The sequence below is a fragment of the Melanerpes formicivorus genome, unplaced genomic scaffold (genome assembly GCF_026170545.1).
Source record: "Melanerpes formicivorus ecotype bairdi unplaced genomic scaffold, bMelFor1.0.p_v2 SCAF_7, whole genome shotgun sequence".
In the NCBI taxonomy this organism is placed as follows: Eukaryota; Metazoa; Chordata; class Aves; order Piciformes; family Picidae; genus Melanerpes; species Melanerpes formicivorus.
In genome coordinates this window covers 28,511,887-28,534,014 of record NW_027142359.1, presented here as the reverse complement: position 1 = coordinate 28,534,014, position 22,128 = coordinate 28,511,887, and the positions used below count along the sequence as shown (strand labels likewise).

Genomic DNA, 22,128 nt, shown 5'->3' with positions numbered 1-22,128 from the left:
ACACACAAATACCACCAAAAAACAACCCCCAAAAGTTGATCTTTTGCTATTATTTCTCAGAAGCTCCATTTGGCTGCATTCAAGCCTGCTGTGGTGATTTTTTTGCCTTCATGGCAGCTATTTCTTACACGGGGAAGCTGCACACACACACACACGCACACACCCCCCAAAAAAAAAAAGAGTTGAAAAATGGAACTGTGATATATTTTCACCTCCAAAAATAGAAAGACAGTTTCCCCCTCTCTAAGCTTTCCTCTTCTTTCTCTCTAAATAAGTTTCAGTGGCTTCAAACCAAGCCAGCACCCCAGTGAAATCCCATTGCCAAGGCAGATGAGGAGATGTGTTTGTAGGAAACTCGCAGCAGTTTCAAATCCTCATCAAGGTGACTAGAGGCAGGCTGGCTCTTACCAGTTTACACTGACAGCTAAGCGGGGAGGAGAGGTGGTGAGGAAGCACAGCCCCAGATCCTCTGGGCTTTCTGCAAATCGGGCACCTCGCTAACGCTAAAACTTTGCCAGGCGGAGACCGGAGGGGAGAAGAGCTGTGGGGAGCGTGGCCCGCCTGGGATGTGGCAGTGGGGTTGACGATGTCCGTCCTCCTCCCGGCAGCGCCCGCGATTTGATTTCTCTTTGCCAGCGGTGCAGCTCCCACACAAAGGCTGTGTTCACCACTCGCAGGTGTGCTGGAGCTGAGGGTCGCTCCTGAGGGGACCCCAGCCCTGTCCTCAGCGCTCCCCGAGCCCGCGCTGCCGCTGGCACTCGCCGGCTGTGCCCCCGCGCACACGCGCGTACCCACGCCTACCCACACGCGCGCTCCGGCCGCTCCCCACCTTGCCCTCCACCTCCCCAGGAAGATCCAGCGGTCGGAACAAGCCACATCTTTTGGCATCGAAAGGATTAACTCCCCGAGGAGCAGCGGCGGAGGCTGAGCCTACGCTCTCGCCACGCATCGCCGGTTCCTCGGCACGCTCGGGAGTTGTGGAGCCAAGCTCTCTCGGCAGCTAATCCCCCTCGCTGCTGGCAGCCGGGGCGGCTGGGAAGAGCGAGCGGGGCTGGAGGGTGAAGGGACAGGAGGGAAGAGAAGGAGGAGGAGTGCACACACGACGCACACACTCACACACGCATGCACGCACACCCCGCCGATGGCAGCCAGCGGCACCAGATCGGTTGCTGTTTACGGGGAGGTCTGCCGGGAGCCTAGCGCCGAATAGAACAAGCTGAAGCATCAGGCGAGCAGATCTGTCCTCTTGCAAAAGTCCTTAAGGTAAAATCCGAGACCGGCCGTTCCTCGTTCAGCTGCCCTTCGGACGCCGGACGCTGTCGTGGTCGCTGTCTCTGACTAAGGTTTTATTTTCAAAGGTATTGATCTCGAGATGCCAGCAAAAGAAGTTCCTGGAAGCCAAGCTGGCGTGGCCAGGAGCTGTGTGCTGCTGGCTCTGTTGCACATTGGGAGCAGCTGAACTTTGTGGGGTTTGAATATACCGTTCTCCTCTGCAAAACACTTCGGACAGTGTTACGGCGTTAGGGGGAGAGTGACGGCTCGGCACCGCACACCTGGCGCCTGCCATTACCCAGACTGAGTCTGAGGGACAGCGAAGCGGGGATTTTTGTCTCTTCAAGGACCTTCAACTGTGACAAGAAGCTGGAGAAAGGCAGTTTATTTTTCTTTTCCAGATGACTGAAAATACCTACAGGATCCTGCCTCTCCATCTTCCTTCGCTGAGTAGCATCAGGGAGAGACGGCTGAGGAACAAAAATGATATCGGTCAAAATCCTTCCACCACCTACTTTTGCCCGAGGAACTTCATGCCCATAGGGGTTTGCTGCGGGCACTTGCAGGAGTGAGGACTGACATACCACAAATGCATCCCTACTGGATCATGTAAGAATTTGCAAATGAGAAACCTGCCCCAGCAAGACCACCTCTGCCCAGTTTGCAGTACATGGTTTGGTGTAAGCACGGCAATTCTCAATTCTTTCTCTCCCTTTTGAATCTCTCGAGCTTGGATATCTCTTTCCTCCTTGCAATTATGATCATTTGTAACATCAGTGCCATCAAAGATTGGAGCACTTTCCTCTCCCAGATCCTACCCAGCGTTAACAAAACTCTAAACTTGGTACAGCAAGTGGAAGCCACCACCAGCTCAGTTGTAAGTGTCCTCCAGGACCCTGAGCAGGACAACTACCTGTCCAACAGCCAGTCCATGAACTCCAGCAACTTCACAGATGGCCTGGACCACTTGTTCCAGTACTCATACTCAGACAATGACCAGCTTTACAAGGAGTACAAACCTCCTCCTCGAGATGCTATTCCTCTGCCAAAGGCTGTCCTCTACCTTCTCATGGCAGCCCTGGTGGTGGTGGCAGTGGCGTACGCCATCGTCGGGCATCTCATCAAGGACCTCATTCATGACTTTATAGGTGAGTGTGGGCATCGTGCATGGTGTGCTTTTGGTCAAAAAGAGTCTGGGGATGCCATCTGGCTTCTCTCCTTTGCTTTAGGTGGGATTTAGACCAAAACTTGACCCTTTCACATTTACAAGGGGGTTAGTCTGTCTGATGTGCTGGTTTCCCCCAGAGAAGCTATACGTTGAGCAGATTTCCAGACAAAATCCTTGGGTTTAGTCCCCTTCCCAAAGAAATGAGGCTTGTGTGTGTGTGTCATGTGTGTGTGTAAATGTGTGCTCATAAAAGCCTGTGCCCCCAAACGATTCTAAAATTCACTGGCCTGGTTCAACTGATCAGAGGACTCCAAAATGAAAAGTTTCATTACAACAGAGGCCTGAGCACAGGATAACAATCTGCTTGTGCATCGTGAATGAAAAGCTGCCATATGAGCTTAACCCCTTGTCAGACACCAGTGAATCCACAAACTCCTAGGAAACACAGCTCAGCAGTCTGGGTCCCTTTTACAGCACCTCACACAACCATCACAGCCTCTACAAGTCTATACAATGATAATCCAAAGAGTGAGGGTTGGCTCACCAGCTCTCTCGTTTCATGCTGTTGTCTCCCTCCTCACCGGGGAGAAGAGCGCAAAGACACAGGCTTCAACCACCATGGGCAGGCAAAGGCACAGGCAGAGGTGCTTGGCTGATTAAGGCGAGCTCTCAGTGACACTCTTGATGTTTGCCCCATAATTTGTAAGGCTGCTGGTGCCAGGGAGTACAAATGTGCACAATTCCCTTCTGAATTCCTGATATTTTTGGTCCCCACACCCCAGCAGCCAGCTCATCATGTCCCTTTCAGGGGACAGGGCCCTGCTGTAGTGTGCTGGTGGCAGTCTTCCAACTTGGATGGGAGGTCAGGAGGGATCTACAGACAGATTTAAGCTCTTGGCTCCTCCAGATGTGCATACCATCCCCCTCAAAAGCTCTGGGAACCAGTGTCCTCTGCAAGGGGAGAAGGGCTGAAATCCCATTGCACGCTCCCTGCTTTGAGCCCGCGAAGCCCACAGGCTCAATCTCTGCAGCGGGATGGAGATCACACTCATCTGGAGCACAATCCATGTGTTTGTTCACTATTTCCCTTCATATCTGTTTTCCTGGGACACGGGAGATACACAGCAATCCAAACTCCAGCCAGTGCCTGCAGGGTGGACAGCACCCATGCCTTGATGGTGGGACATCAAGCCAAGTCCCTTGGCTTGGGGGTCATGACTAGGCAAGGGCCGGCAGATATCTGGGACATGGGTATTTGGGAAGGAAGTATCTGGGACAAGAAATGCCAGATCTCCTTGCAGGGAGCAGTGCTAAGGGTCTCACATGAGGCTCAGCCAGGGAAACAACAGGGAGCTGCTGCTGAGGAGTCTTTCATTGTCCCAGCTGGAAGGGAACGGATACTGTCTTAAAGTGTTAAATATAACACTTAATCAGCAGCTTGCTGAGGCTGTAACATCTCCAGGCTCTGTCACTCATCTGATTTAGCTTTGCCTTCACAATAAAGATAGGCAGCAGGGACAGAACCTAAAAATATACACGCTCCTGCCCTGAGATGCTCAAAGGACCAGGTCAGAGCAGGTTAGAAACTCTACCGATGCAAGACCTGGTCCAGTCGCAGTGCCCTCAAGGAGCAGACACCCCCGCCTTGGTTGCTGGGGTCCCTGATGCAAGAGAGCATGGATACAGGAACTTAAAACCACCCCCTTGGGGTGAGTACTGTAAAACAGGGCCAAAATCCACATAAATGTCATGCCTCCCAGGCAGCAAGAGACACAGAAGTCAGAGGCACCCATTCCTCTGCCATGCTATTTCCAGCTCAGCACCAACGTTCTCTGGTGACCTTGGGCACCTTTGGGTTTGCCTCCGTGTGGGACGAGGTCAGCAGGGTGCCCCTTCCCTCACAAAGCCTTTTGCAGAGAGATTTTCACAGCCTTTCACCAGCACCACAGCTGTCCCAGCGCTGAACAGGGGCTGGGACAGCCCTGGGGTCTGCGCGCTTTCTGCCGCTTCAGAACAAGCCCTTTCCCAACTGAGCAGAGAGCCGAGCATCCCTCCTCCCAAGTTAAGATCAGAAACCCAGATGACATCTTCTGCTTCATCTACACAGAGGAGAAGACATTGCCCAAACTCCAGCAGCACCCTTCAGTGCTGAAGGCTTCTTCCAGCTCTTCCTGCTTAGCACTCTGGGCCTGTCTTCACACCATTTATACACTTAAAATGAGCCAGTCCTCAGAGGGGAGCAGGCGAGACCGTGTTTGTTAACACTGGCAAGCAGCAGCCTTTAAGGAGAAGGTTTCATTTGAATGAGTTTGCATAAAACGACTTCAGGGACAGGACAGAGGGACCAAGGGACAGTAAATAAGAAGCTGGTCTATTAGCTGCCTTAACACAATGCCTGGATTTATATACTCAGCAGCAGCTCCAACTTCCCCTATCAGCGTTTCTGTGCTAATCATATTTAGGAGGATACTGAGAGAGGTGGAAATACGATGCCAAAGGGCTGGAGTCTGTTTTGGGGAGATTAAAGTGTGAATAGTTAATCGCTACTTTAAATAGTGACTCGGAGACATCAGGGATGATTTGGACTCCTCAATAACAGCTTGTAGGACACAGCTGAGGGAGTCAAATCATTACACAGCCCTGTGTGCTCACCAGGACCGTGAGAAGCGGGTGCTGGGCTTGGTTTGGGATGGCAGAGGAGCTCTCAGGATGCAGCTGAGCTTTTCCCCGGCGAAGTCTGAAAGGGTGTTCAAGACATTGTCACCTCTCTTGCAGCCACTTCTTAAAAATTCAATTAGAGCTTGTCCAGGCATCCCTGGAGAGAGATGAATGCTGCTGTGATACCGAGTAGGAGTGGAAAATGGGAGGATGCATTGAAGGAGAGGGAAAGATGTATTGTTGAAGAGGAGGAAGGCAGAGGTCCCCCCCCAGCTGGGGTGGGGATCCTGTCTGTCCTCATCCCCCAGAGCATCTGGGTGTGAGTAAGAGGGCTCTGAAAGAGCCCCTCTTCAGCTTTTCCTGGAGAGACCTGACCAAGGAGAGCCCAAAATACCTTCATTTCTCTCTGTTCCTTCCCTGCTTACTCTGAGCTAGCAAAGTCTCACGTATGTGACTTTCCCAACATTCGTTATATGCCTCTTCTTGGGGACAGATGCAAGCCCCCCGAGGTAGGAGGAGGCTTCTGCGTGAGCACAGCTCAGACCTGGCTACCAGTTAAGATAAATTGGGTCGAAGCATTTGGAAAGCAGCTTAACTCCGAGCGCTGGAGAGCTGCCAGAGACGGCGCTGCGGCGAAGTGCCGGCTGGGCAAATGACGAGCCTGTCGCCAACGTACCAAGCGCCTAATTACTGCAATCCTTGAGAATCAGCCCGCCCTCCCTCCTCCATCCCCAGCAGTTCACTGTATCTCTCCCTTATTTAAACACGGGGGGGGGGGAGAAATGTGGGGAAAAGACGGGGGGTGGGGAGGAGGGTGAAGTTTGACTGGAAACAAAGCTGTTGCCACAGAGACAGTGGCGTGCGTGGCTCCCAGGAAAGCATCTCGCTGCACGCACGGGAACCACACGGGAAAGGTCTGTTAGTTTGTGTGGGAGCTGATGTTTTGCGGAACGACCTTTGTCAGTGTCACACAGCTCAGCCAAGGTCTCCTCTGCGTTGCTGATCTCTGGAGGAGACCTTGAGGAAACTTTTCCTGAGCAGCTGGAGGTAAGGCAAGGCAGGCTGCGGCGAGACTGTCCCGGTCAGTAGCTTTGGGACTGCTCAAAACCCCAAGCCATTCTTGGATCGGGGTCTTTCTTCTCTTTACTCTTTTGACCCACGAGCTGTGTTTTTATTTTTCAGCCTTATCTCCACACACCACATTTCAGGCTTCTTTAGAAACCGTGCATGAATGTAGCATTGCTGAAAATAGCTGCTGGGTGATCCTGCAGGGACTCGGGATCCGCTTTTAATTGCTCCCACGCATAACCACAGGGCTCTTAGGATAATTCAGCCTGTGGCAGGGATTGCAGATAGCATCTCAGGCCCGTCAGAGAGGACTTATATCTTCTTTTCAGGCTCTGTTTTGAGGATGATTCATTTGCCTTCACAAAGTTATGGGAAGAAACCATGTCAGGTTCCCTTCTGTTTGGCCACCTTGGTGCTAACCACCTCTGACACTAATCCCCCTGCTTTAGTTTTCCTTTTGGTGCATGGTGGTGCATTAGGAGTTCCTTAGTGTTTTAGTGGAGGTTAATGTCTAGCAGCAGCTGCCATAGGAAGGCTTTCACCAGGTTAATTCCCATTCCTAGGTACTGTAACAACAGTAGATGCCCCATCTCTTCATCCACCCTGGCATCACTGCAGCTGCAGGACAAGCAACCACAGTGGTCTGACCCTGAGAAAAGCAAGCAGAGGTGGCCCCACTCTGGGTCAGGTGCTTTTACCAATGAACCCTTGAAGTACAAAGCCTAATCAGTGGGATGGCTTCTAGCACACACTTCCAGGAATAAACCTAGGCTAGCCTTGAGGACGAACCCTCCCACAGCAACATTTCCTTTCCTGCCATCACATGGTTCAACAATGGACTGCATCAGGTCCCTGGGGCAAGGACCATGCCTTTCTACTCTTTGCAAGTGCTGGTCTCCCTTGGCCAAGCATGGTTCCTTACCCTCTGGCCATCTTTGGTCTACCTCTGCAGTGAACACCTAAGGCTGGAGAATAGAGAGATAAACTAATGATACCCCAGAGTATCCCTGCCTCCACACCTGAGTCATCATCTCTCTGGGACCCACTCTCGGGAAAAGCAGTGTTACCTGGCAGATGGGACTGGGGAAAAAATGCAGGCTTGGTCCAGTGTTACACTGATGCAGAGAGGCTATTTTCAAGAGAGTACCACAATTAAATGAAGGCCTTTTCTGTGTCACCCCACTTTCACACAAGACCCTTCATGCCAATGTCAGCTCTGCAGAGAGAAAGTGTCCTTGCCTGTCCATTAGCAAAGCAGTGTGCTGGTGTCACTCAGGGTGCAGGGCAGTCTCAACTCATTCAGCACAGCTAACCTAAGAAATTTCTGAGAACAGGGAAGCACAGGTTCTGACAGCAAGTTAATTTAGAAAGATGTGAACCCTGGGGGAGCAGGGGACTTCTTGCTAACAAATGACTACTGCCAGAGGCAGGCAGACATTTTCCCAGCAGAACAAACCTGGGAGATATCTCCTGATTTTGCTAGTGAATAAGCAGTCTGTCCTTCAAATGAGACAGATATGATGTCCAGCTGTGACTGCTGCATCGTGTCCGACACGTTGACGAATGCCCTTGAACTTGTGTCTATCGGGAATGCTTTGGCCAGAGCTGGTCTTGCCTTGCTGCAGAGCATGAGGATATTGCTGGGTTGGGACCTGTGTCAATAAAAGAGGTGCTTCTGCTCCTGCTGCTAGGAAAAGGGCTTTTTTAGCAGCTGTTTTCACACCCAGTTCCATTTAAAGCAAATAAACTAGAGCACGAGTTTGCTTGTTCATCTAGCATGTTTCCTCTTCCGTTGCTTGTTTCCATCTCTGCGGGGAGTGTGAATGTCTCACTGATCAAGTTGCATTTAAATTCCAGCCCTTTCTCCCACCTCCCTCTCTTCTTCTGTTAGGACCATCTCTTTTCCCGTGGCTGAAGTGCCTCATGGACATTCCACCCTGTCCCCAGTGAATGCAGGGGAGCTGGATACCCCACTGGGATGAGACTGGACATAGAGCATCCCTGTGCCACTTGTGCACAAAGGCAGCAGGAGGCTACCCCCTGATGCCTGCACTGCAAGGGCACTGATGAAGGACTGTCCCTCATGCTGCTGGTATGAGGAGGGGTAAAACACACTGTGAAATCTGGGCAGCCCCATACAGTGTTTTTATGCCTCAAATAACACAGCAGATGCCAAGAGTCCTCCTCCAGGGATGCTCTTGACGACCAGGGCAGAGCCAGGGAGGTGCAGGGGCGCTTCGTGCCATGCTGCGCCACAGCCGTTCAGGGAGAGATGCTATTCCACAGCTTCTGGTTTACCCAGTCTACCCTATCTCCTCTCCCCAGCTGCTTTGGATCAATTTCTCAGTATTGATCTCACCCCATTTCAGTACTTTCCACCTCATCTTTCACCCTGCAAGACCTCAGCAGTCGTGCTGAGCCTCAGCACTGTCCAGCGAGCAGGGAGAAGTGTCTCTGAGTTAGATTCTGATGCCCTAGCACGTCCACCAAAGCTGCTTTGTCTCTCTCTTTTGTCTGAGGCATTCATACATGCCCATGTGCATGCCCTGATTTTGCAGCATGTGTTATGAGCTTCTTCCAGGGGCTGGGTAGAGGCAAATACTACTTTTTGTTACCTCCAAAGCAGGAGTGCCACTGCCCCGGGAGTGCACCATGGGGCCCCCACTCACCACAGCTTTGCCCTTGTGTGTCCCAGGTTCACTGCCTGCAATTTGACTGCTTGCCTTCTGGATGAAGCCTGGATGAACCCAAATGCAGACTTTGCTCCAAAAGAGGATTTCGTTTTCCTCTTGGTGGCAGTTGTGTCAATTTCTGTTGCTCATGCAGACCCTTGTGCCAGATGTAATGGATGGAGAAAGAAATACCTATTGTGATGCTACCCTCAGCTGGTCACCACCATTCCTCAACTCCCAGCTCCTCACACCCTCCATTAGGTGATTACACAGCCCCATGGGGTTCATAATCCAAGGTTCCTAATGCATGCCTGTGCACAACAGGAGGTTGTGTATCTGATCTCCTGAAAACAACCTTCCACATAAAACCAAGGTTTAATCCCATTGGGGCCAAAGATGTGCAGCTCTCCTGTCGTCTTCCCCTCATCTCTCCCTGGACATTCCATGGGAGATGCTGGAGGATCCCAGTTTCCCAGCCACGGGCTGAGAGGAGCTGGAGGAAGAAGTAGGGGAGCAGGGTGCAAGGACTGGGACAGAACCAACCAGCAGCAGCTGCCAGGGGAGATGAGGATGATGACATTTTTGTGGTTAGTTCTTCAGGGTCCTGCTGGCGGGAGCTCTTCTGCCAGCTCCATGGGGCCTCGCTCATCTCTTCCACACATGGCAACACACTGAAGTTACAGGCCATAAATGGCCACAAATAACGTGTAATTGTGTAATTACTTCACTCCTTACTTACACAGTCAAATCATAAAGGCATCGCAGTAAATACCCTCTAATGACAGCCTAATTACATCTTCCTGCAGATTACCGGGTAATTAGATCCAGCAGGCTCCAGAAATAATTCCCAGGGAAGCAGCAATTCAGATTAGCACATACAATCCAGCCTGCTCTTACCCAGGAATTAGATGGTGGCAGCCTCACACAAGCCACCTTCCCTGGACATCCCCGTTGGTGACTGCACCGTGACCCTTTTCCTGGGGAAATGGCTTTTGCTGAGCCCCCTGGCACCTTCCCAAAGCACCCCTCCTCTGCATTTCTGCCTCAGCATGGTGCCATGGTGCTATGTCCAGGTCTTGCTGCTTCTGCTGCCTGCAGATGTCACCAAGAGCTCATTACTTGGCCACCAAATGCCACTTCTTGCTCACAGGCACGCAGAGCTGTGTTCTGTGCTTCCCAATGCATGCAGCAACCCTCACTCCATGGCTGCTGGGATATCTGGAGACCTCTCACCTCTTTTCCTACAGGTTATTCCCCACCTTCCCTGCCAGACCAGCCTCTGCTCCCCCTGGACTTTTACAGCTGATGTCAAGGGAAGCAAGCCAAGGCCTTTAACAGTGTTTGTAGGAGACAATCTTGTCATTGCCTTCTGGCTCCTCCTCACACCAAGCAGCTGTGCGGGGGCTGGTTCGAGCCTGGGAGGTCTTGGAGGTAGGAGAGGGAGGCCCAGCTGGCATGGACCCAGCCTGGGCTGCACAGCCAGACTGGGAAGCAGCCAGTGGAGTGTTTGGCTTTGGTCTAAACCCAGTAAATCCAAGCAAAATGGAGGCTATAAAGGGAAAAAGACCTAAATGAGCCTTCCAGGCTTGGCTGATTTCCCTGAGGAAGGGTTGTAATGGGGAGCCCAGGCTCCAGTGAACCATGCAAATGAAAGCTGAATGCCCTGGTTGGGACTCAGGGCAGATCCAGGGCTCTCCTAAAGCCTTTAGACCATGTCTCTGCCAAGTTCCCCAATCACTCTTGCCTCCACTGTAGTAGTTGTGGGGACTGTGGTGGTTCTTCTTCTGCCCTTCCCATTGCACAATAGGCAGACCCCACTGATGTGGTTATGGAGGTGTGGGGGGAAAAAAGTTAGAAAACCAAGAAAAAACAGTCACTTTTAGGATACATTATCTGCACAGCACAGTGGGAGCTCTTTTCTCCTTGGAATCTGCACCCATAACCAGCCAGCCAATGCCAGCAGCAGAGCACAACCCTGCTCTGCTCCCTGCCTGGCCTCTATGGCAGGGCTGGAAACTTGCCCTGGCTCCACAGCGTGAGCATCACCCTGAAAGCCATACACCGTGCAGTTGGGGATGGTGTGGCCAAATGGCTTCAGTCTGGAGAAAAAGGAAAGTCAATTTTGCATTCTAAAAATAACAAGACTTTGGGGTTTTCTTCAAAAAAAAAAAGGAAGAGAGGCTTTGGAACTTTCCAACCAAAGGCCTGTGGTGCACACACCGAGCACAGGGAGGACCACCGGTCGTTCCCATCTCTGTTTTCGTGTCTGCAGCAATGTCTGCACACCATTGGTGGCCCATGAAATTAGATCTCAGTCTCTCTTCACATCTAGGATCCCAGCCTGGCACTTGCCATCACTCAGCCTTGGTTTTGCAGCACAAGTTTTTTTCACACAGTGTCTAACTCTGATTGCATTTCTCTGGCTGGGCAGAGGAGGAGGTGGTCTCCACCCAGCAGCCTCCACCAAAGAGCTGAAACTCAAATGCCTCTGCCACAAAGGAGGGAAATGTTCTTTCTTGAGAGCACTCCACTGACAACAACAACCACACAGACAAACAAACAAAATTCCCTCTGAAACAACGAAATCATCATCAGAAATAGTGTGGCCAGCAGGAGCAGGGAAGTCCTTCTGCCCCTGTACTCAGCACTGGTTAGGCTACACAGAATCACACAGAATCACCAAGGTTGGAAGAGACCTCAGAGATCATTGAGTCCAACCTGTCACCACAGACCTCATGACTAAACCATGGCACCTTGAGTACTGTGTCCAGTTCTTGGCCGTTCAATTTAAGAAGGACATTGAGACTCTTGAATGTGTCCAGAGAAGGGCAATGAGGCTGGGGAGAGGTCTGGAGCACAAGCCCTGTGAGGAGAGGCTGAGGGAGCTGGGGTTGCTTAGCCTGGAGAAGAAGAGGCTCAGGGGTGACCTTATTGCTGTCCACATCTACCTCAAGGCAGGTTGTAGCCAGGAGGGGGTTGGTCTCTTCTCCCAGGCAACCAGCACCAGAACAAGAGGACACAGTCTCAAACTGTGCCAGGGGAAATTTAGGCTTGAGATTAGGAGAAAGTTCTTCACAGAGAGAATTATTAGCCATTGGAATGTGCTGCCCAGGAAGTTGGTGGAGTCACTGTCCCTGGAGGTGTTCAAAAAGGGATTGGACATGGTACTTGAAGGCGTGGTCTAGTAGTCATGAGGTGTTGGGTGATAGGTTGGACTTGATGATCTTTGAGGTCTTTTCCAACCTTATTGATTCTATGATTCTAAATAAGGCTGGTCCTTTTGTCTGCCTCCTAATAGCGATCTCCTCTTTATTTTGGGGCAGGGCTGAAGCAGAGGGGTCCTGGTGCTCCACTGCCCACTGCTGACAGAACCTACCCGGCCCCAAGGGCTCCTCTGCCCTCACCGGGATCTCCCCAGTTTTGGTTTACACCTTGCTGGTTCCTCTCCATCACAGCTTGGGATGACCTCTCAGAGCCCAAATGAACAATTTGGGGTTTGGAGGCTTTTTATGGATTTTTGGAAGCAGCACCACCTGCCTCTCCTGAGTCACAGCCCCTCGTGCCTCAGGGCATGTGTCAGTCACACCACCATCAAGCAGCCACCACTATATTTTTAGGAGGGTGATCAGTCACCCCCAAGGTTGTGAGACTGTCTGGATCAGCCCAGAGGCATGTCCTGGGGCTCTGATAGCTGCCAGAAGTCCAGCCCTGAAGCAGCCCATGGAGGATTTGAAACCTTAGGATGGCTGTGATACAATCCTGTAGGAGAAAAGCCACGAGCACAGCCATGCCTCCAGCCCCATTTGGATGTCACATGGTTATTTAATCATCCCCTCTGCTTCTGACAGCAAAAATTCACTATAGGAAATCTGTTGCCAGAGAGCCCAGAAGCACACTTTGCTTCAGAGAGACTTCATTTTCATTTGGGGGATTAGCAGGGTGATTTCCTTTGCCTAAGCAAGGAGGGCTTCCAGAAACCAGCAGTCTGAAAACCATCCCAGAGCTGGGAGGAGCAGAGATCTTGGTACCACGGAAACTGAGGGGGTTGAAGGAGCAGAGGTGGACAAGGGACCTTCCCTGGGGGGAGAAACACCCAGAGCGAGGGGTAGGATGTAGCGAGGGATAGCGATTTCCAAATCAGCATTGACTCTGGGAACAGCCAGAGGTAACCAGGGGCTGGTTTTGTGCTTTTCCCCCTCTCCAGACTGGATCTTTGGCCCCAGCCCCGATGACAACAGCAACAAGAGCGATGTCAACTGCATCAGCAACAGTGTCAACGAGATGAGCGAGATGCCCGAGGTGCCGCGGCGTCGGGATCGCCAGCCTCAGGATGTGGTCATTTCCATCAGCGAGACCTGCCACCTGCCACAACAGACGTGACCAGTGTGGTGGCCAGGCCAGGCAGGACAGAGCAGCGGGGTGGAGCAGCAGGATGGCACAGAAGCCACCTTGCAGGACTGAGCAGTGAGAGGAAAGGATGGGCAGAGCCGGCGCCACAGAGCAAAACCCTTCTTGCCCTGGTTTTGCCAACCTCGAAGGACCTTGCCAGGGTGGTGGCCTCACCCCTTTTCCTGGACCTGTCAGTCCTGCCCTGAGGTCTGCCTATGGGTTCATGACCTTCCCTTCTTCCCTGTGAATAGCAAAAAAAAACCAACCAACCACCACAGAAAGCAAATGCAAAATACACCCACCAAACAAAGCTCACGAGAGAAATGAGCCAGACAGCAGCTGGGCAGTCCTTTGGCATGGGGGTGGGGTGGTGAAAAGGGCAAAGGAGATAAAGAGGCCGTGGGAGAAGTGGGGGTGTCTGCATTTCTGGAGACAGATCCAGGGCTCAGCAAGGAGTTGAGACAGCAGCCTGAGCCAGGGGCTGCTAAAAGGCACTGAAAAACGACTAGGGGTTAAATTCAGCTCAGTACATCGATGACCTGCCCAGGCCATCACCCCTCCCCCGGCAGCCCATTTCATCACGAGCATGCTGTAGCTGTGGAACAGCGGGGTGACAGCCCCATCTCCCCAGGAAGCCTTCCTCCCCCATGCCCATGGCTAGGCCGGGAACACCGCCTTCCCTCCACCCAGCATTTCCTGAGCTGCAGCAGCTATGCTGGCACACAGCACACCCCCGTTCCCTGAGGCAAGCTGCTGGAGGAGAGGGCAGAGAGCCACTCCAACTCTTAGTGGGGCAAAACAGCCCCTCTGTGACTGCATCCCTCAGATTCATCTCAGCATGGCCATCTCCCTCATCACCCCCAAACTAACTGCCACCAGTGAGGGGTGCTGGCTCTGCACTGGGGTCAGCAGCACGTGCATGAACTGATGGAGGAGAGAGACCTCATCTGGCTGGGTGCCTTCCTGTTCTCTGCCAGGGCACTGACACCCAAAACTGCCCTTCTTTCTTCCTGCCACCCAAAGGCAGATCCCTGTTCCCCCTTTTTTAAAGGACTTAGGGAAGAGTCAAGGTGTGGGGGGGTGAGCTTCCAAACCAAGTGGGCAAAGAAGCATCATGATAGTTTCACTGATATTTTAAGGGCTGTTTTTCTTGGCTTGGGGTCTTACACCAGGATTCATCATGTCTCTGCACAGCAGAGTGGAGATACCAGGACCAGGGAGGGGACAACAATGTGCCCTTGTGGCCAAGAAGGCTCATGTTATCCTGGACTGTGTTCAGCCAGGCAAGGGAGGTTCTTCTCCCCCTCTACTCTGCCCTGGTGAGATTACATCTGGAGTACTGTGTCCAGTTCTGGGCTCCCCATTGCGAGAGAGAGAGAAGGAAACAGTAGGGAGAGTCCAATGGAGGGCCACAAGGATGATTAAGGGACTAAAACATCTGTCTTATGAAGAAAGGCTGAGAGACCTGGCTCTGTTTAACTTGGAGAGCAAGAGGGGATCATATTAATGTTTATAAACCTCTGAAGGGTGGCTGTCAAGAAGGGGACAGTGTCTTTTCAGTGGTCCCCTGTGATAGGATGAGGGGCAACAGGTATGAGCTGGAACACAGGAAGCTCCACCTCAACGTGAGGAAAACCTTCTTTACTGTGAGCATGATGGAACACTGCCCAGAGAGGCTGTGGAGTCTCCTTCTCTTGAGACTTTCAAAAGCCACCTGGATGTGTTCCTGTGTGGCCTGCCCTAGGTGATCCTGCTTCGGCAGGGGAGTTGGTCTAGCTGATCTCCGCAGGTCCCTTCCAGCCCCTACCACTCTGTCATTCTGTGAATGAACTTGGTCCCAGTGCCTCTTCCTTTTGAAGATCCCTTTGAGCTCCACATCTTTCCTGGACTTAAAAAAAAAAGAAAAAGGCTATATTGATGGTCTAGAGAATCCACCCCAGGAAAAGGCAAGTGCTCAGGACTTCTGTCTCTGCATTCAGGGAAACAAGCCCTGCCTTGCCCAGCCCAGTGTAGCCTGCACACCCCTAATAGCAGGGGCCAGAGCACCATTTTCCCCTTCTGAAAGTGGTTAGGAAAAATGGATGTGGTTTCAACCTCCTGCTCTGATGGCTTTTAATAAGAGCCATTACCAGCAGTGTCACCTGGGGCTTTGTCAGCTTGTCAGCGAGCAAACCTCCCCCCCAGTAATCTCCCCTTTCCAGTCAGACACACCATAGATGCCACCATGTTTTATATTCCTTTCCTTGGCCCTGGGTTTGAAAAGTGGCTGCTCTGGGAGCTGCCAGCCAGCTCCTGCACTGGGACTATCAAGGGGAGCCAGGCAGCAATGCCATGGCAGCTCAGGCAGATGCTGGGGAGTGAGCCCAGGTCTGTTGGCCTCCTGGGAGCAGAATGCAGTGCCAGGACTGGCTGTGGGGTGGGGGGAATGGGAAGGTCCAGGTTCCTGGGGGACAGGAGATTCAGGAGATCTTATGGGGAAGCAGGGCTCTTTTCCTTGCTCCCCTGCCCTTTCAACATCTGGAGGCTGGATATTGGGGTCATCCAGGTCCTCCTGGCCACTGCTGGAGGGGGATGGTGAGACCATGTGTCTGGCACTGTTTTCAGTGTCCCCTGCCGTGGGGACATGCCACTCAAAGGGCATGAATGGTCACCCTGTGGCTGCAGCAATGGCCCCTGTGGCTCCTCTGCTTTGGGAATGCAATGCCCACCAGCTGCTGGAAAGAAGGTGGGATCTTCCCTGAGGATGGAGGCTGCCACCTCCACTCCAGCTGGGCTCTTGCTCCCTTCATGAGTCATCTTGGGTGCTACATAATATGGTTTGATCTCCTATACCACGCAGCAGCTCACCCCCAGGGCCAGCGTGGCTGTCACCTACTCTGGGCCACTGTCCTTCAAGCAGGAGAAGAAAGGAACCAAGCTCCCTCCTGTGGCCACCTGCGCTGGGGTTCACCAGGCTGCTGAAGGCTGGTAAGGACCTGGTGAGGCAGTGCATTCAGCTCACTCTCCTCCTCAGCCTCCTGGGACAGAACTTCCCTTTGAAGCCCCTCCCTTGCAGGGATGCAAAGCACCAAGGGGTCTTGGTGCTGTGTCCATCCCATAGATTGACCAAGCCCCCAGGTAATGTTATGGCAGTGTTCCTGGGGAGGGAAACCATTGACCATCCTCCTGAGCTGCAGGGTCATGCCTGGTCAGTGCCAGGAACCAGGCTGGCACTGGAGCTGTGCAGGACCCCATAGCTGTAGCTGCTTTTTCTACTGACCCCGCTGGAACCTGCCACGTGCTGGGGAGAAACGGCAGAAGACAGCAGTTTCCCACACCACCTTCCCTCACATTCCACCATCCCTGCATCCTTGCCATCATCTGGCACCTGCCTTCCATCTAATTTGTCCCCAAACATGTCACCAGGCACTACATTTGTGTTTTGCTCTGAGCCTGTCAGAGTCCCAGGAAGCCATGAAGCCACTTTGCCTCCAGAGATTGGCTTTTTGAAAGCAGCTCCTGTCCTTCCAAGAAATCAGTGGCTTTTAGTCCAGCCACCCACTCCTGCAGCTGGCTACAGCACCCTCAGAGGACCTCTGAAGTGAAGTGGCAGGACAGGACAATGTGGATGATCAAGGCTGCAAGGATGGGAAAGGGAGAGCTGTTTGTGGGCGAGTAAAAATAGTACAGCAACCTCATCTGCTCTCCTCACCCACTAGGACCCCTGCTCTGGGCTGTCCCCACCAGCCCTTTCCTTTTCCCCCACATCCCCTGAGCCAGGGACGAGGGTCTGGCCATCCAATATCAGAGGCCCATGGAGAAGCTTCATGGGAAGAGGTGCTGAGGCTGCTTTACCCAAGAGAGCTTTAGGGGGTGCCAAGGGGGCAGGGGGCTAATGAGGGTATCAGGCTGCTCCGACTGCTCCCTGCACCTCTTCCAAGCAGGAGGTTGCTCTTTAAGTCCCTCTTTCCTCTCCTAAGCGCCTTAGGGAGCCAGAGTGAGAGATGCTGCTGCTTTTTATAGTAGCTGTAATTCCCAGTGCTCACATCACATGTGCCCTCCCTTCCTGAGGCCAAGGACTGAGCTTCCCCAATGGGGGCTGCTGCCCCAAAACTACTTTAAATGCCTTTGGTTTCCGGCATCACCTCTCTCCCAGGGCACAGATCCTGGCTGGGGCTGGTTCTGGGATCAAAAGCCCTTTGCAGAAGGCATTGGAGGGCCATGAGTGTTGCACTCACCTCCCACTCGCAGCATTCTGCCAGGGACAGACAGAGCTGCATGAACAAGCACCAGAGCAAAGGCCCAGCATCCCCATTCTGCTCTGAGGCTCATGGAGATGGAACCAAGCCTACTGCCCAATCATGAGGAAGTCCCTGAGAGCAGGAGGAGCTGAGGGAAGCTGGGGGTTTCATTCCTTTCTAATCTCCCCCAACTTTGACAACAGGGAAGCTGAGGCAGAGAGGGAGAAGGAAGGAGGCAGAGCTCTCCTGGCCCTGCAGTACAGAAGCAGAGCCCTTTGCAGGGCAGCTGATGAAGCTAAGCTCCACACCTGGGTGTAACCCCCAGGATGTGAGCTTCAGTATTCTATCTGTGTGGCTCTGGTGCTGGGATGCTGGCTTCCCTCACCCAGTCTGTGCTTGTAAAACCAGGGATGGCATTTGAGCCACACAGGTTTCATCTCTGGGGATGAAGGGGACCGAGAAGAAGGGATGGGGTGGGGTGGGAGTGCCTGCTAGAAGTATATTCCACCTCCTGTTCCTCTCCTGGTGGCCAGTGCTGTGGCTGTACCCACTACCCCACCACAACCATGTGTGGAGGACAGCCAGCACTGCAGCTGGCAGGGGACATCCCTCTCTGGTGCTGCTCCCCACTCATCTCCACTGGTGTCCTCAGGGAGGATGCATCTTGACAACCCCCTGAGAGGTGGCTGTGCAGCAAGACCATCAGCCCTGGCCAGGCAATGTCCCTCCTGGCTGCCATGTGACTTCTTTAAGCAGCTCCACTTTTACTTCTCTGCAGCCAAAATCCCTCCTGACTCTGCACACCAATAGGGTGAACTCAACACAGCTTTGAACCTTTTACCATTTCTGTTTCACTGCCTGCTGCAGACTCAGTTTTCTCCAGCCCCCCAGGACCAGGGGGTCTCACAGGAGAGAGCAGCATGGAGAATCCTGACTAAAACCATTCTGACCCTGCCTGCATCACTGTCCCACTCCTGCAGGCTTGGACCCTGTCTACCACACCCTCTTGGTGACACACCTGAAACACTTCAAACAGCCTCTAGGGAAAACAAACAAACCAACCAACCAACCCAAGACAAACAAAAACACATCAAAATAAAACCACCCCAGAGAGGTTCTTCTGGCTCAGGCTGCTCTAAGATGGTAAAAGCAGATTAATTTCTTAGAAGAGCAATTCAGATTTGTCTATCCCTCCCTGCTGGGCACTGAAGCAGGACCAGGAGGCAGGAGCACAGCCTTCTCCTGGGTGCATGCAGCTTGTGGTGTCACCCTTGGGGTGGCATTGAGTGGGGACGTCCACAGATCCCAACCCTGCATGCAAGGTGGGGGAAACCCTTGCCAAGCGATGAGTCACAGAAGTGGGAAGGAAAAGGTGGCACATCAGGAACTCTGATGGGCCAGGGTGGGTGCCCACCACCTAGGGAGGAGGAAGGGGATTGCTGTGCCACCACTTCCTCCTGGCACCCTGGAAGGGCTGGAAGGCAGGCACAGGAAGGGGACAAAGCCCCGAGGGTGTTGTAGTTACCCACCCATGCCCACACACCCACAAGTCCTTGAGCAGTCACGCTTGTTTTCCACTCCCAAAGCATGCCAGGAAGCTCTAAAGCCAGAGGATTAGTGTCCAAAGCAAAGGCCTGGCCCGCTGCCAGGCCAGGCAGGTAGCAGCCTGGGGAGGCGGCTCCCAAAGGCTGTTTGCTCCTGGCTCACGTTCCAGATTTGTCTCCACGTTCACCAGCCTGAGAGTCATTGAGCCCCTGACAAGAGCAGACTCGGGCTGGGGGAACCTTCTCAGAGGGGAGCTGAAGGGGGTCCCCCAGGACAGAGGAGGCAGGAGGTGACCATGAGATTCCCACTTGGCACCTGAGCTGCCCTGGGCTGTTGGAGCATTCCCTGCTCCAGTGTGACTTCTCTGGCATGCAGCAGAGGTTGAGCACATGCTGCAAGACCACACCTTGGAAGGTGGGCACTGGGTGACATCTCTCCCTTCTCAGCTGCCTCTCGGCACAAAACCTGTAGGAGGTTTCTGCCTTCAGAGGCAGTGGGAAGCAAAAGCTGAACAATAGATGGAAACTCAGGACACAGGAACCCTCCACCAGGCTGATTTAACCCCATACTGGGGAGGTCCTGAGCAGGGCATGGGGAGCAGGCTGAGTGAGAGCTGGGGGCCAAAGCACAGCTGAATGATGGGGCCAGCCTCTATGCCAGGTCCCCCAGGACAAAGACTGAATGCCATCCTGAACTGGAGGTGGTTTCAGCATCACTAGGCTCTCCCTGGGGATCACCACTTTGCTCCAATCATAACCAACACTTCAGCCTTGCCCAAGAAACCATCTCAGCTGCCAGAAAAAGGGCACACTGAGGCTTAGGGGCATGACCAGCCCTTCCTGCCCAATCTGTTGGCCTCTCCTGCCCCACCAAGTCAGGCAGTGCAAGCCCAAGGTTCTGCTTATAGTGATGCTCCCCAGCAAGGCTTACAGAGAACTATGGTGTGCAGGGGCCTGCTATTTCTCCAGAGGCTGGGAGACACCCCTCCACTGCCACTGGTGTTACTGGGCCGCTTCGTTGCACTGCTCTGGATGAAAACTTCCTCTTGAGGAGTCTGATTCACAGGCAGGTCACACTGCACAGCAGCCTGTGCTCAGACTGGGGAAACAGGCAGAGAGGACACTGTCAGCCCTGGGCTGGGCTTACTTCAGCCAGACCTTTTCTTATTTAGCCACCTCTGAGCATCAGGTGCCAGAGGAAACACTATGGCAGGGAGGTCTGAGACAAGCTGGCCCCACGTTAGAGCAGCCCCAATGCACAGTTTGCCTCCCAGCATCTGATCCCTGAACAATGCACAGGGAATGGCTCCAGGGCCAACAGTGAGCACCACCCCAGCTGCCAGCACCAAGGAGGGTGATCGTGCCAGGATACAGCCCTGCAGGCTGCGTCTACACATGCCCTATACCTGCTCCCCAGGACACCCCACAGTGATCCAGCCCCTGCCAGTGAGGCCACTGGGCTGTTACATGGTCACAAAGCTGCCAGACCAAAGGCCACAGGGGCTGGCAGAGGGTCTGGATGCCACCTTCCTTCTGACCATGGAGGCCAGCCTCTTCTCCCCTGGGAAAAGGTTATTTTCACACTGCCTCCCCACAGGAAGGAACACAAATTGCTTAAGTGGCTGCAGTGCTCAGGGGACAGGCCCTTTTAGAGCTGAGCTGCACACAGGGAGGGGAAAGCCCAGGGGACTTTTTAATAACTAGCAAGGGGAGCTATTTAAGTGTTTTACTGCCTCATAAAGGCAGCCTAATCTCTGTGTGTATCTTAAAAACAAAAAGAGGCTTGCTGGTGTTTTCATTGTAAGAGAGGTGCATGGTTTCTGGCAGCAGCTGGAATCCTGCCGGCTTTATTTGCCTTTTTTTTATTCCTTACCTGATACCAGCACTGAACAGCCCAAGAACAGCTCAAGGGCAGCAACAGGCAGGGCCAGGCAGACCACTCCTCCCCCAGCAGCTGCAAGGATAGGCTGCAGATCTGCGTTGCAGGCCATTTCCCACCCATGGGTGCAGTGCAGGAAGGAGGTCACCAGCGTGTTTCCCCGGGGCTGGCTGGGGGCACGGCGGCTCTGCGTGTGCCTCGGCGAAGCCCGGAGGTGGGTGACCCCTAACCCAGGCAGCCGAGACGGGGCAGGTGATGGCAGGAAAACTGGATGTCTCATCCATCCCTCCAGCTCCAAGGACTGGGATTTGGGAGAGTCCCAGATTTTGGGGCTGTGAAAAATGTAGGCTCCTGTAAGCTCAGCGGAAACGTCCATGCCCAGGGGATCCTCAGCAAAGGCTCATCTGCCGCGGCACAGAGCGATCCCATCGCTGGGGTCTGGGCTTGGGAGAGGAGTGGGTATTTTGTTCCTAAGGCTTCTTCACTTAATTTTGATTTTTTTGCCTGAGCCCAGCAGAAAATGGGGAAATCCTGCCGAGGCTTGCTGGCTCCAGCATCCACCTCTTCCATCTGCAAAAGCTCACAGTTTCAAAGCCAGGAGCCGGAACGGATGCTGAGGCCGGGATGGATGGCAGGGCTGGATAAGCTGCTTGCGTTTGCTTTGGAAAGGCTGATGTTTGCATGAGTGCTGGCTCCACTGCTTTTAAAGAGACCCACCCAGGAGCAAATCCCAACAGCCTGAAATCAGAGCTGCTGCTGCTGCTGCTGCTCCCGCCCCAGCCTGGGCTGGAGAAATCTCTGTCCTACACCCAGACCCACGGCACGTCCTGGGTGGAGAAGGCCCCAGGAGCCAAAGCTACAGCTGCAGAACGAGGGAAGCAAATGGAGACCCCAGCACAACTAATGGGGCTGGCAAAGTCCTAGAAAGATCTTCCCTGGAAATTTGGGGCAGGAAGGGTGAAGCTGCCATTTGTAGTTTGGAGACAGTTGAGCTCAGTGTCTCCCAGAGATCCAGTCTTACCAGCATCCGTGCTCCCAGCAGACTTGCTCTGCTACCTGACTGGTTCAGGAAGCATGACTTTATGTGTCACCACCCTGATGTGACAAGGGGAAGGTCCCTGAACACATGGTCGGTGCCTGACTCAGGACTGGGGCTAAACTGCTGTGTCTGCAGAGCTGCCAGCAGCCCCAGGGAGTTTCAGCCCAGAGCCTCAGCCCTTCCCCTAGAAACCCCAAAAGCTCAGCAAAGCAACAACCA

General features: G+C 53.3%; 1 protein-coding gene across 2 annotated transcripts; it reads left to right on the top strand.

The window, feature by feature from the left end:
* The first annotated feature begins 1,056 nt into the window (after positions 1–1,056).
* SMIM44 (small integral membrane protein 44) lies at positions 1,057–15,830 on the top strand. Of its 2 annotated transcripts, none has more exons than XM_068141632.1 (3): positions 1,057–1,263; positions 1,674–2,420; positions 13,043–15,830. In XM_068141632.1, the coding sequence occupies exons 2-3, from the start codon at positions 1,943–1,945 to the stop codon at positions 13,216–13,218; spliced, it is 654 nt and encodes a 217-aa protein (XP_067997733.1). In that variant the 5' UTR covers positions 1,057–1,263; positions 1,674–1,942; the 3' UTR covers positions 13,219–15,830. The 2 variants fall into 2 exon arrangements, with proteins under 2 accessions (XP_067997733.1, XP_067997732.1); XM_068141631.1 differs by having other exon boundaries at positions 1,359–2,420.
* Positions 15,831–22,128: the final 6,298 nt, after the last annotated feature.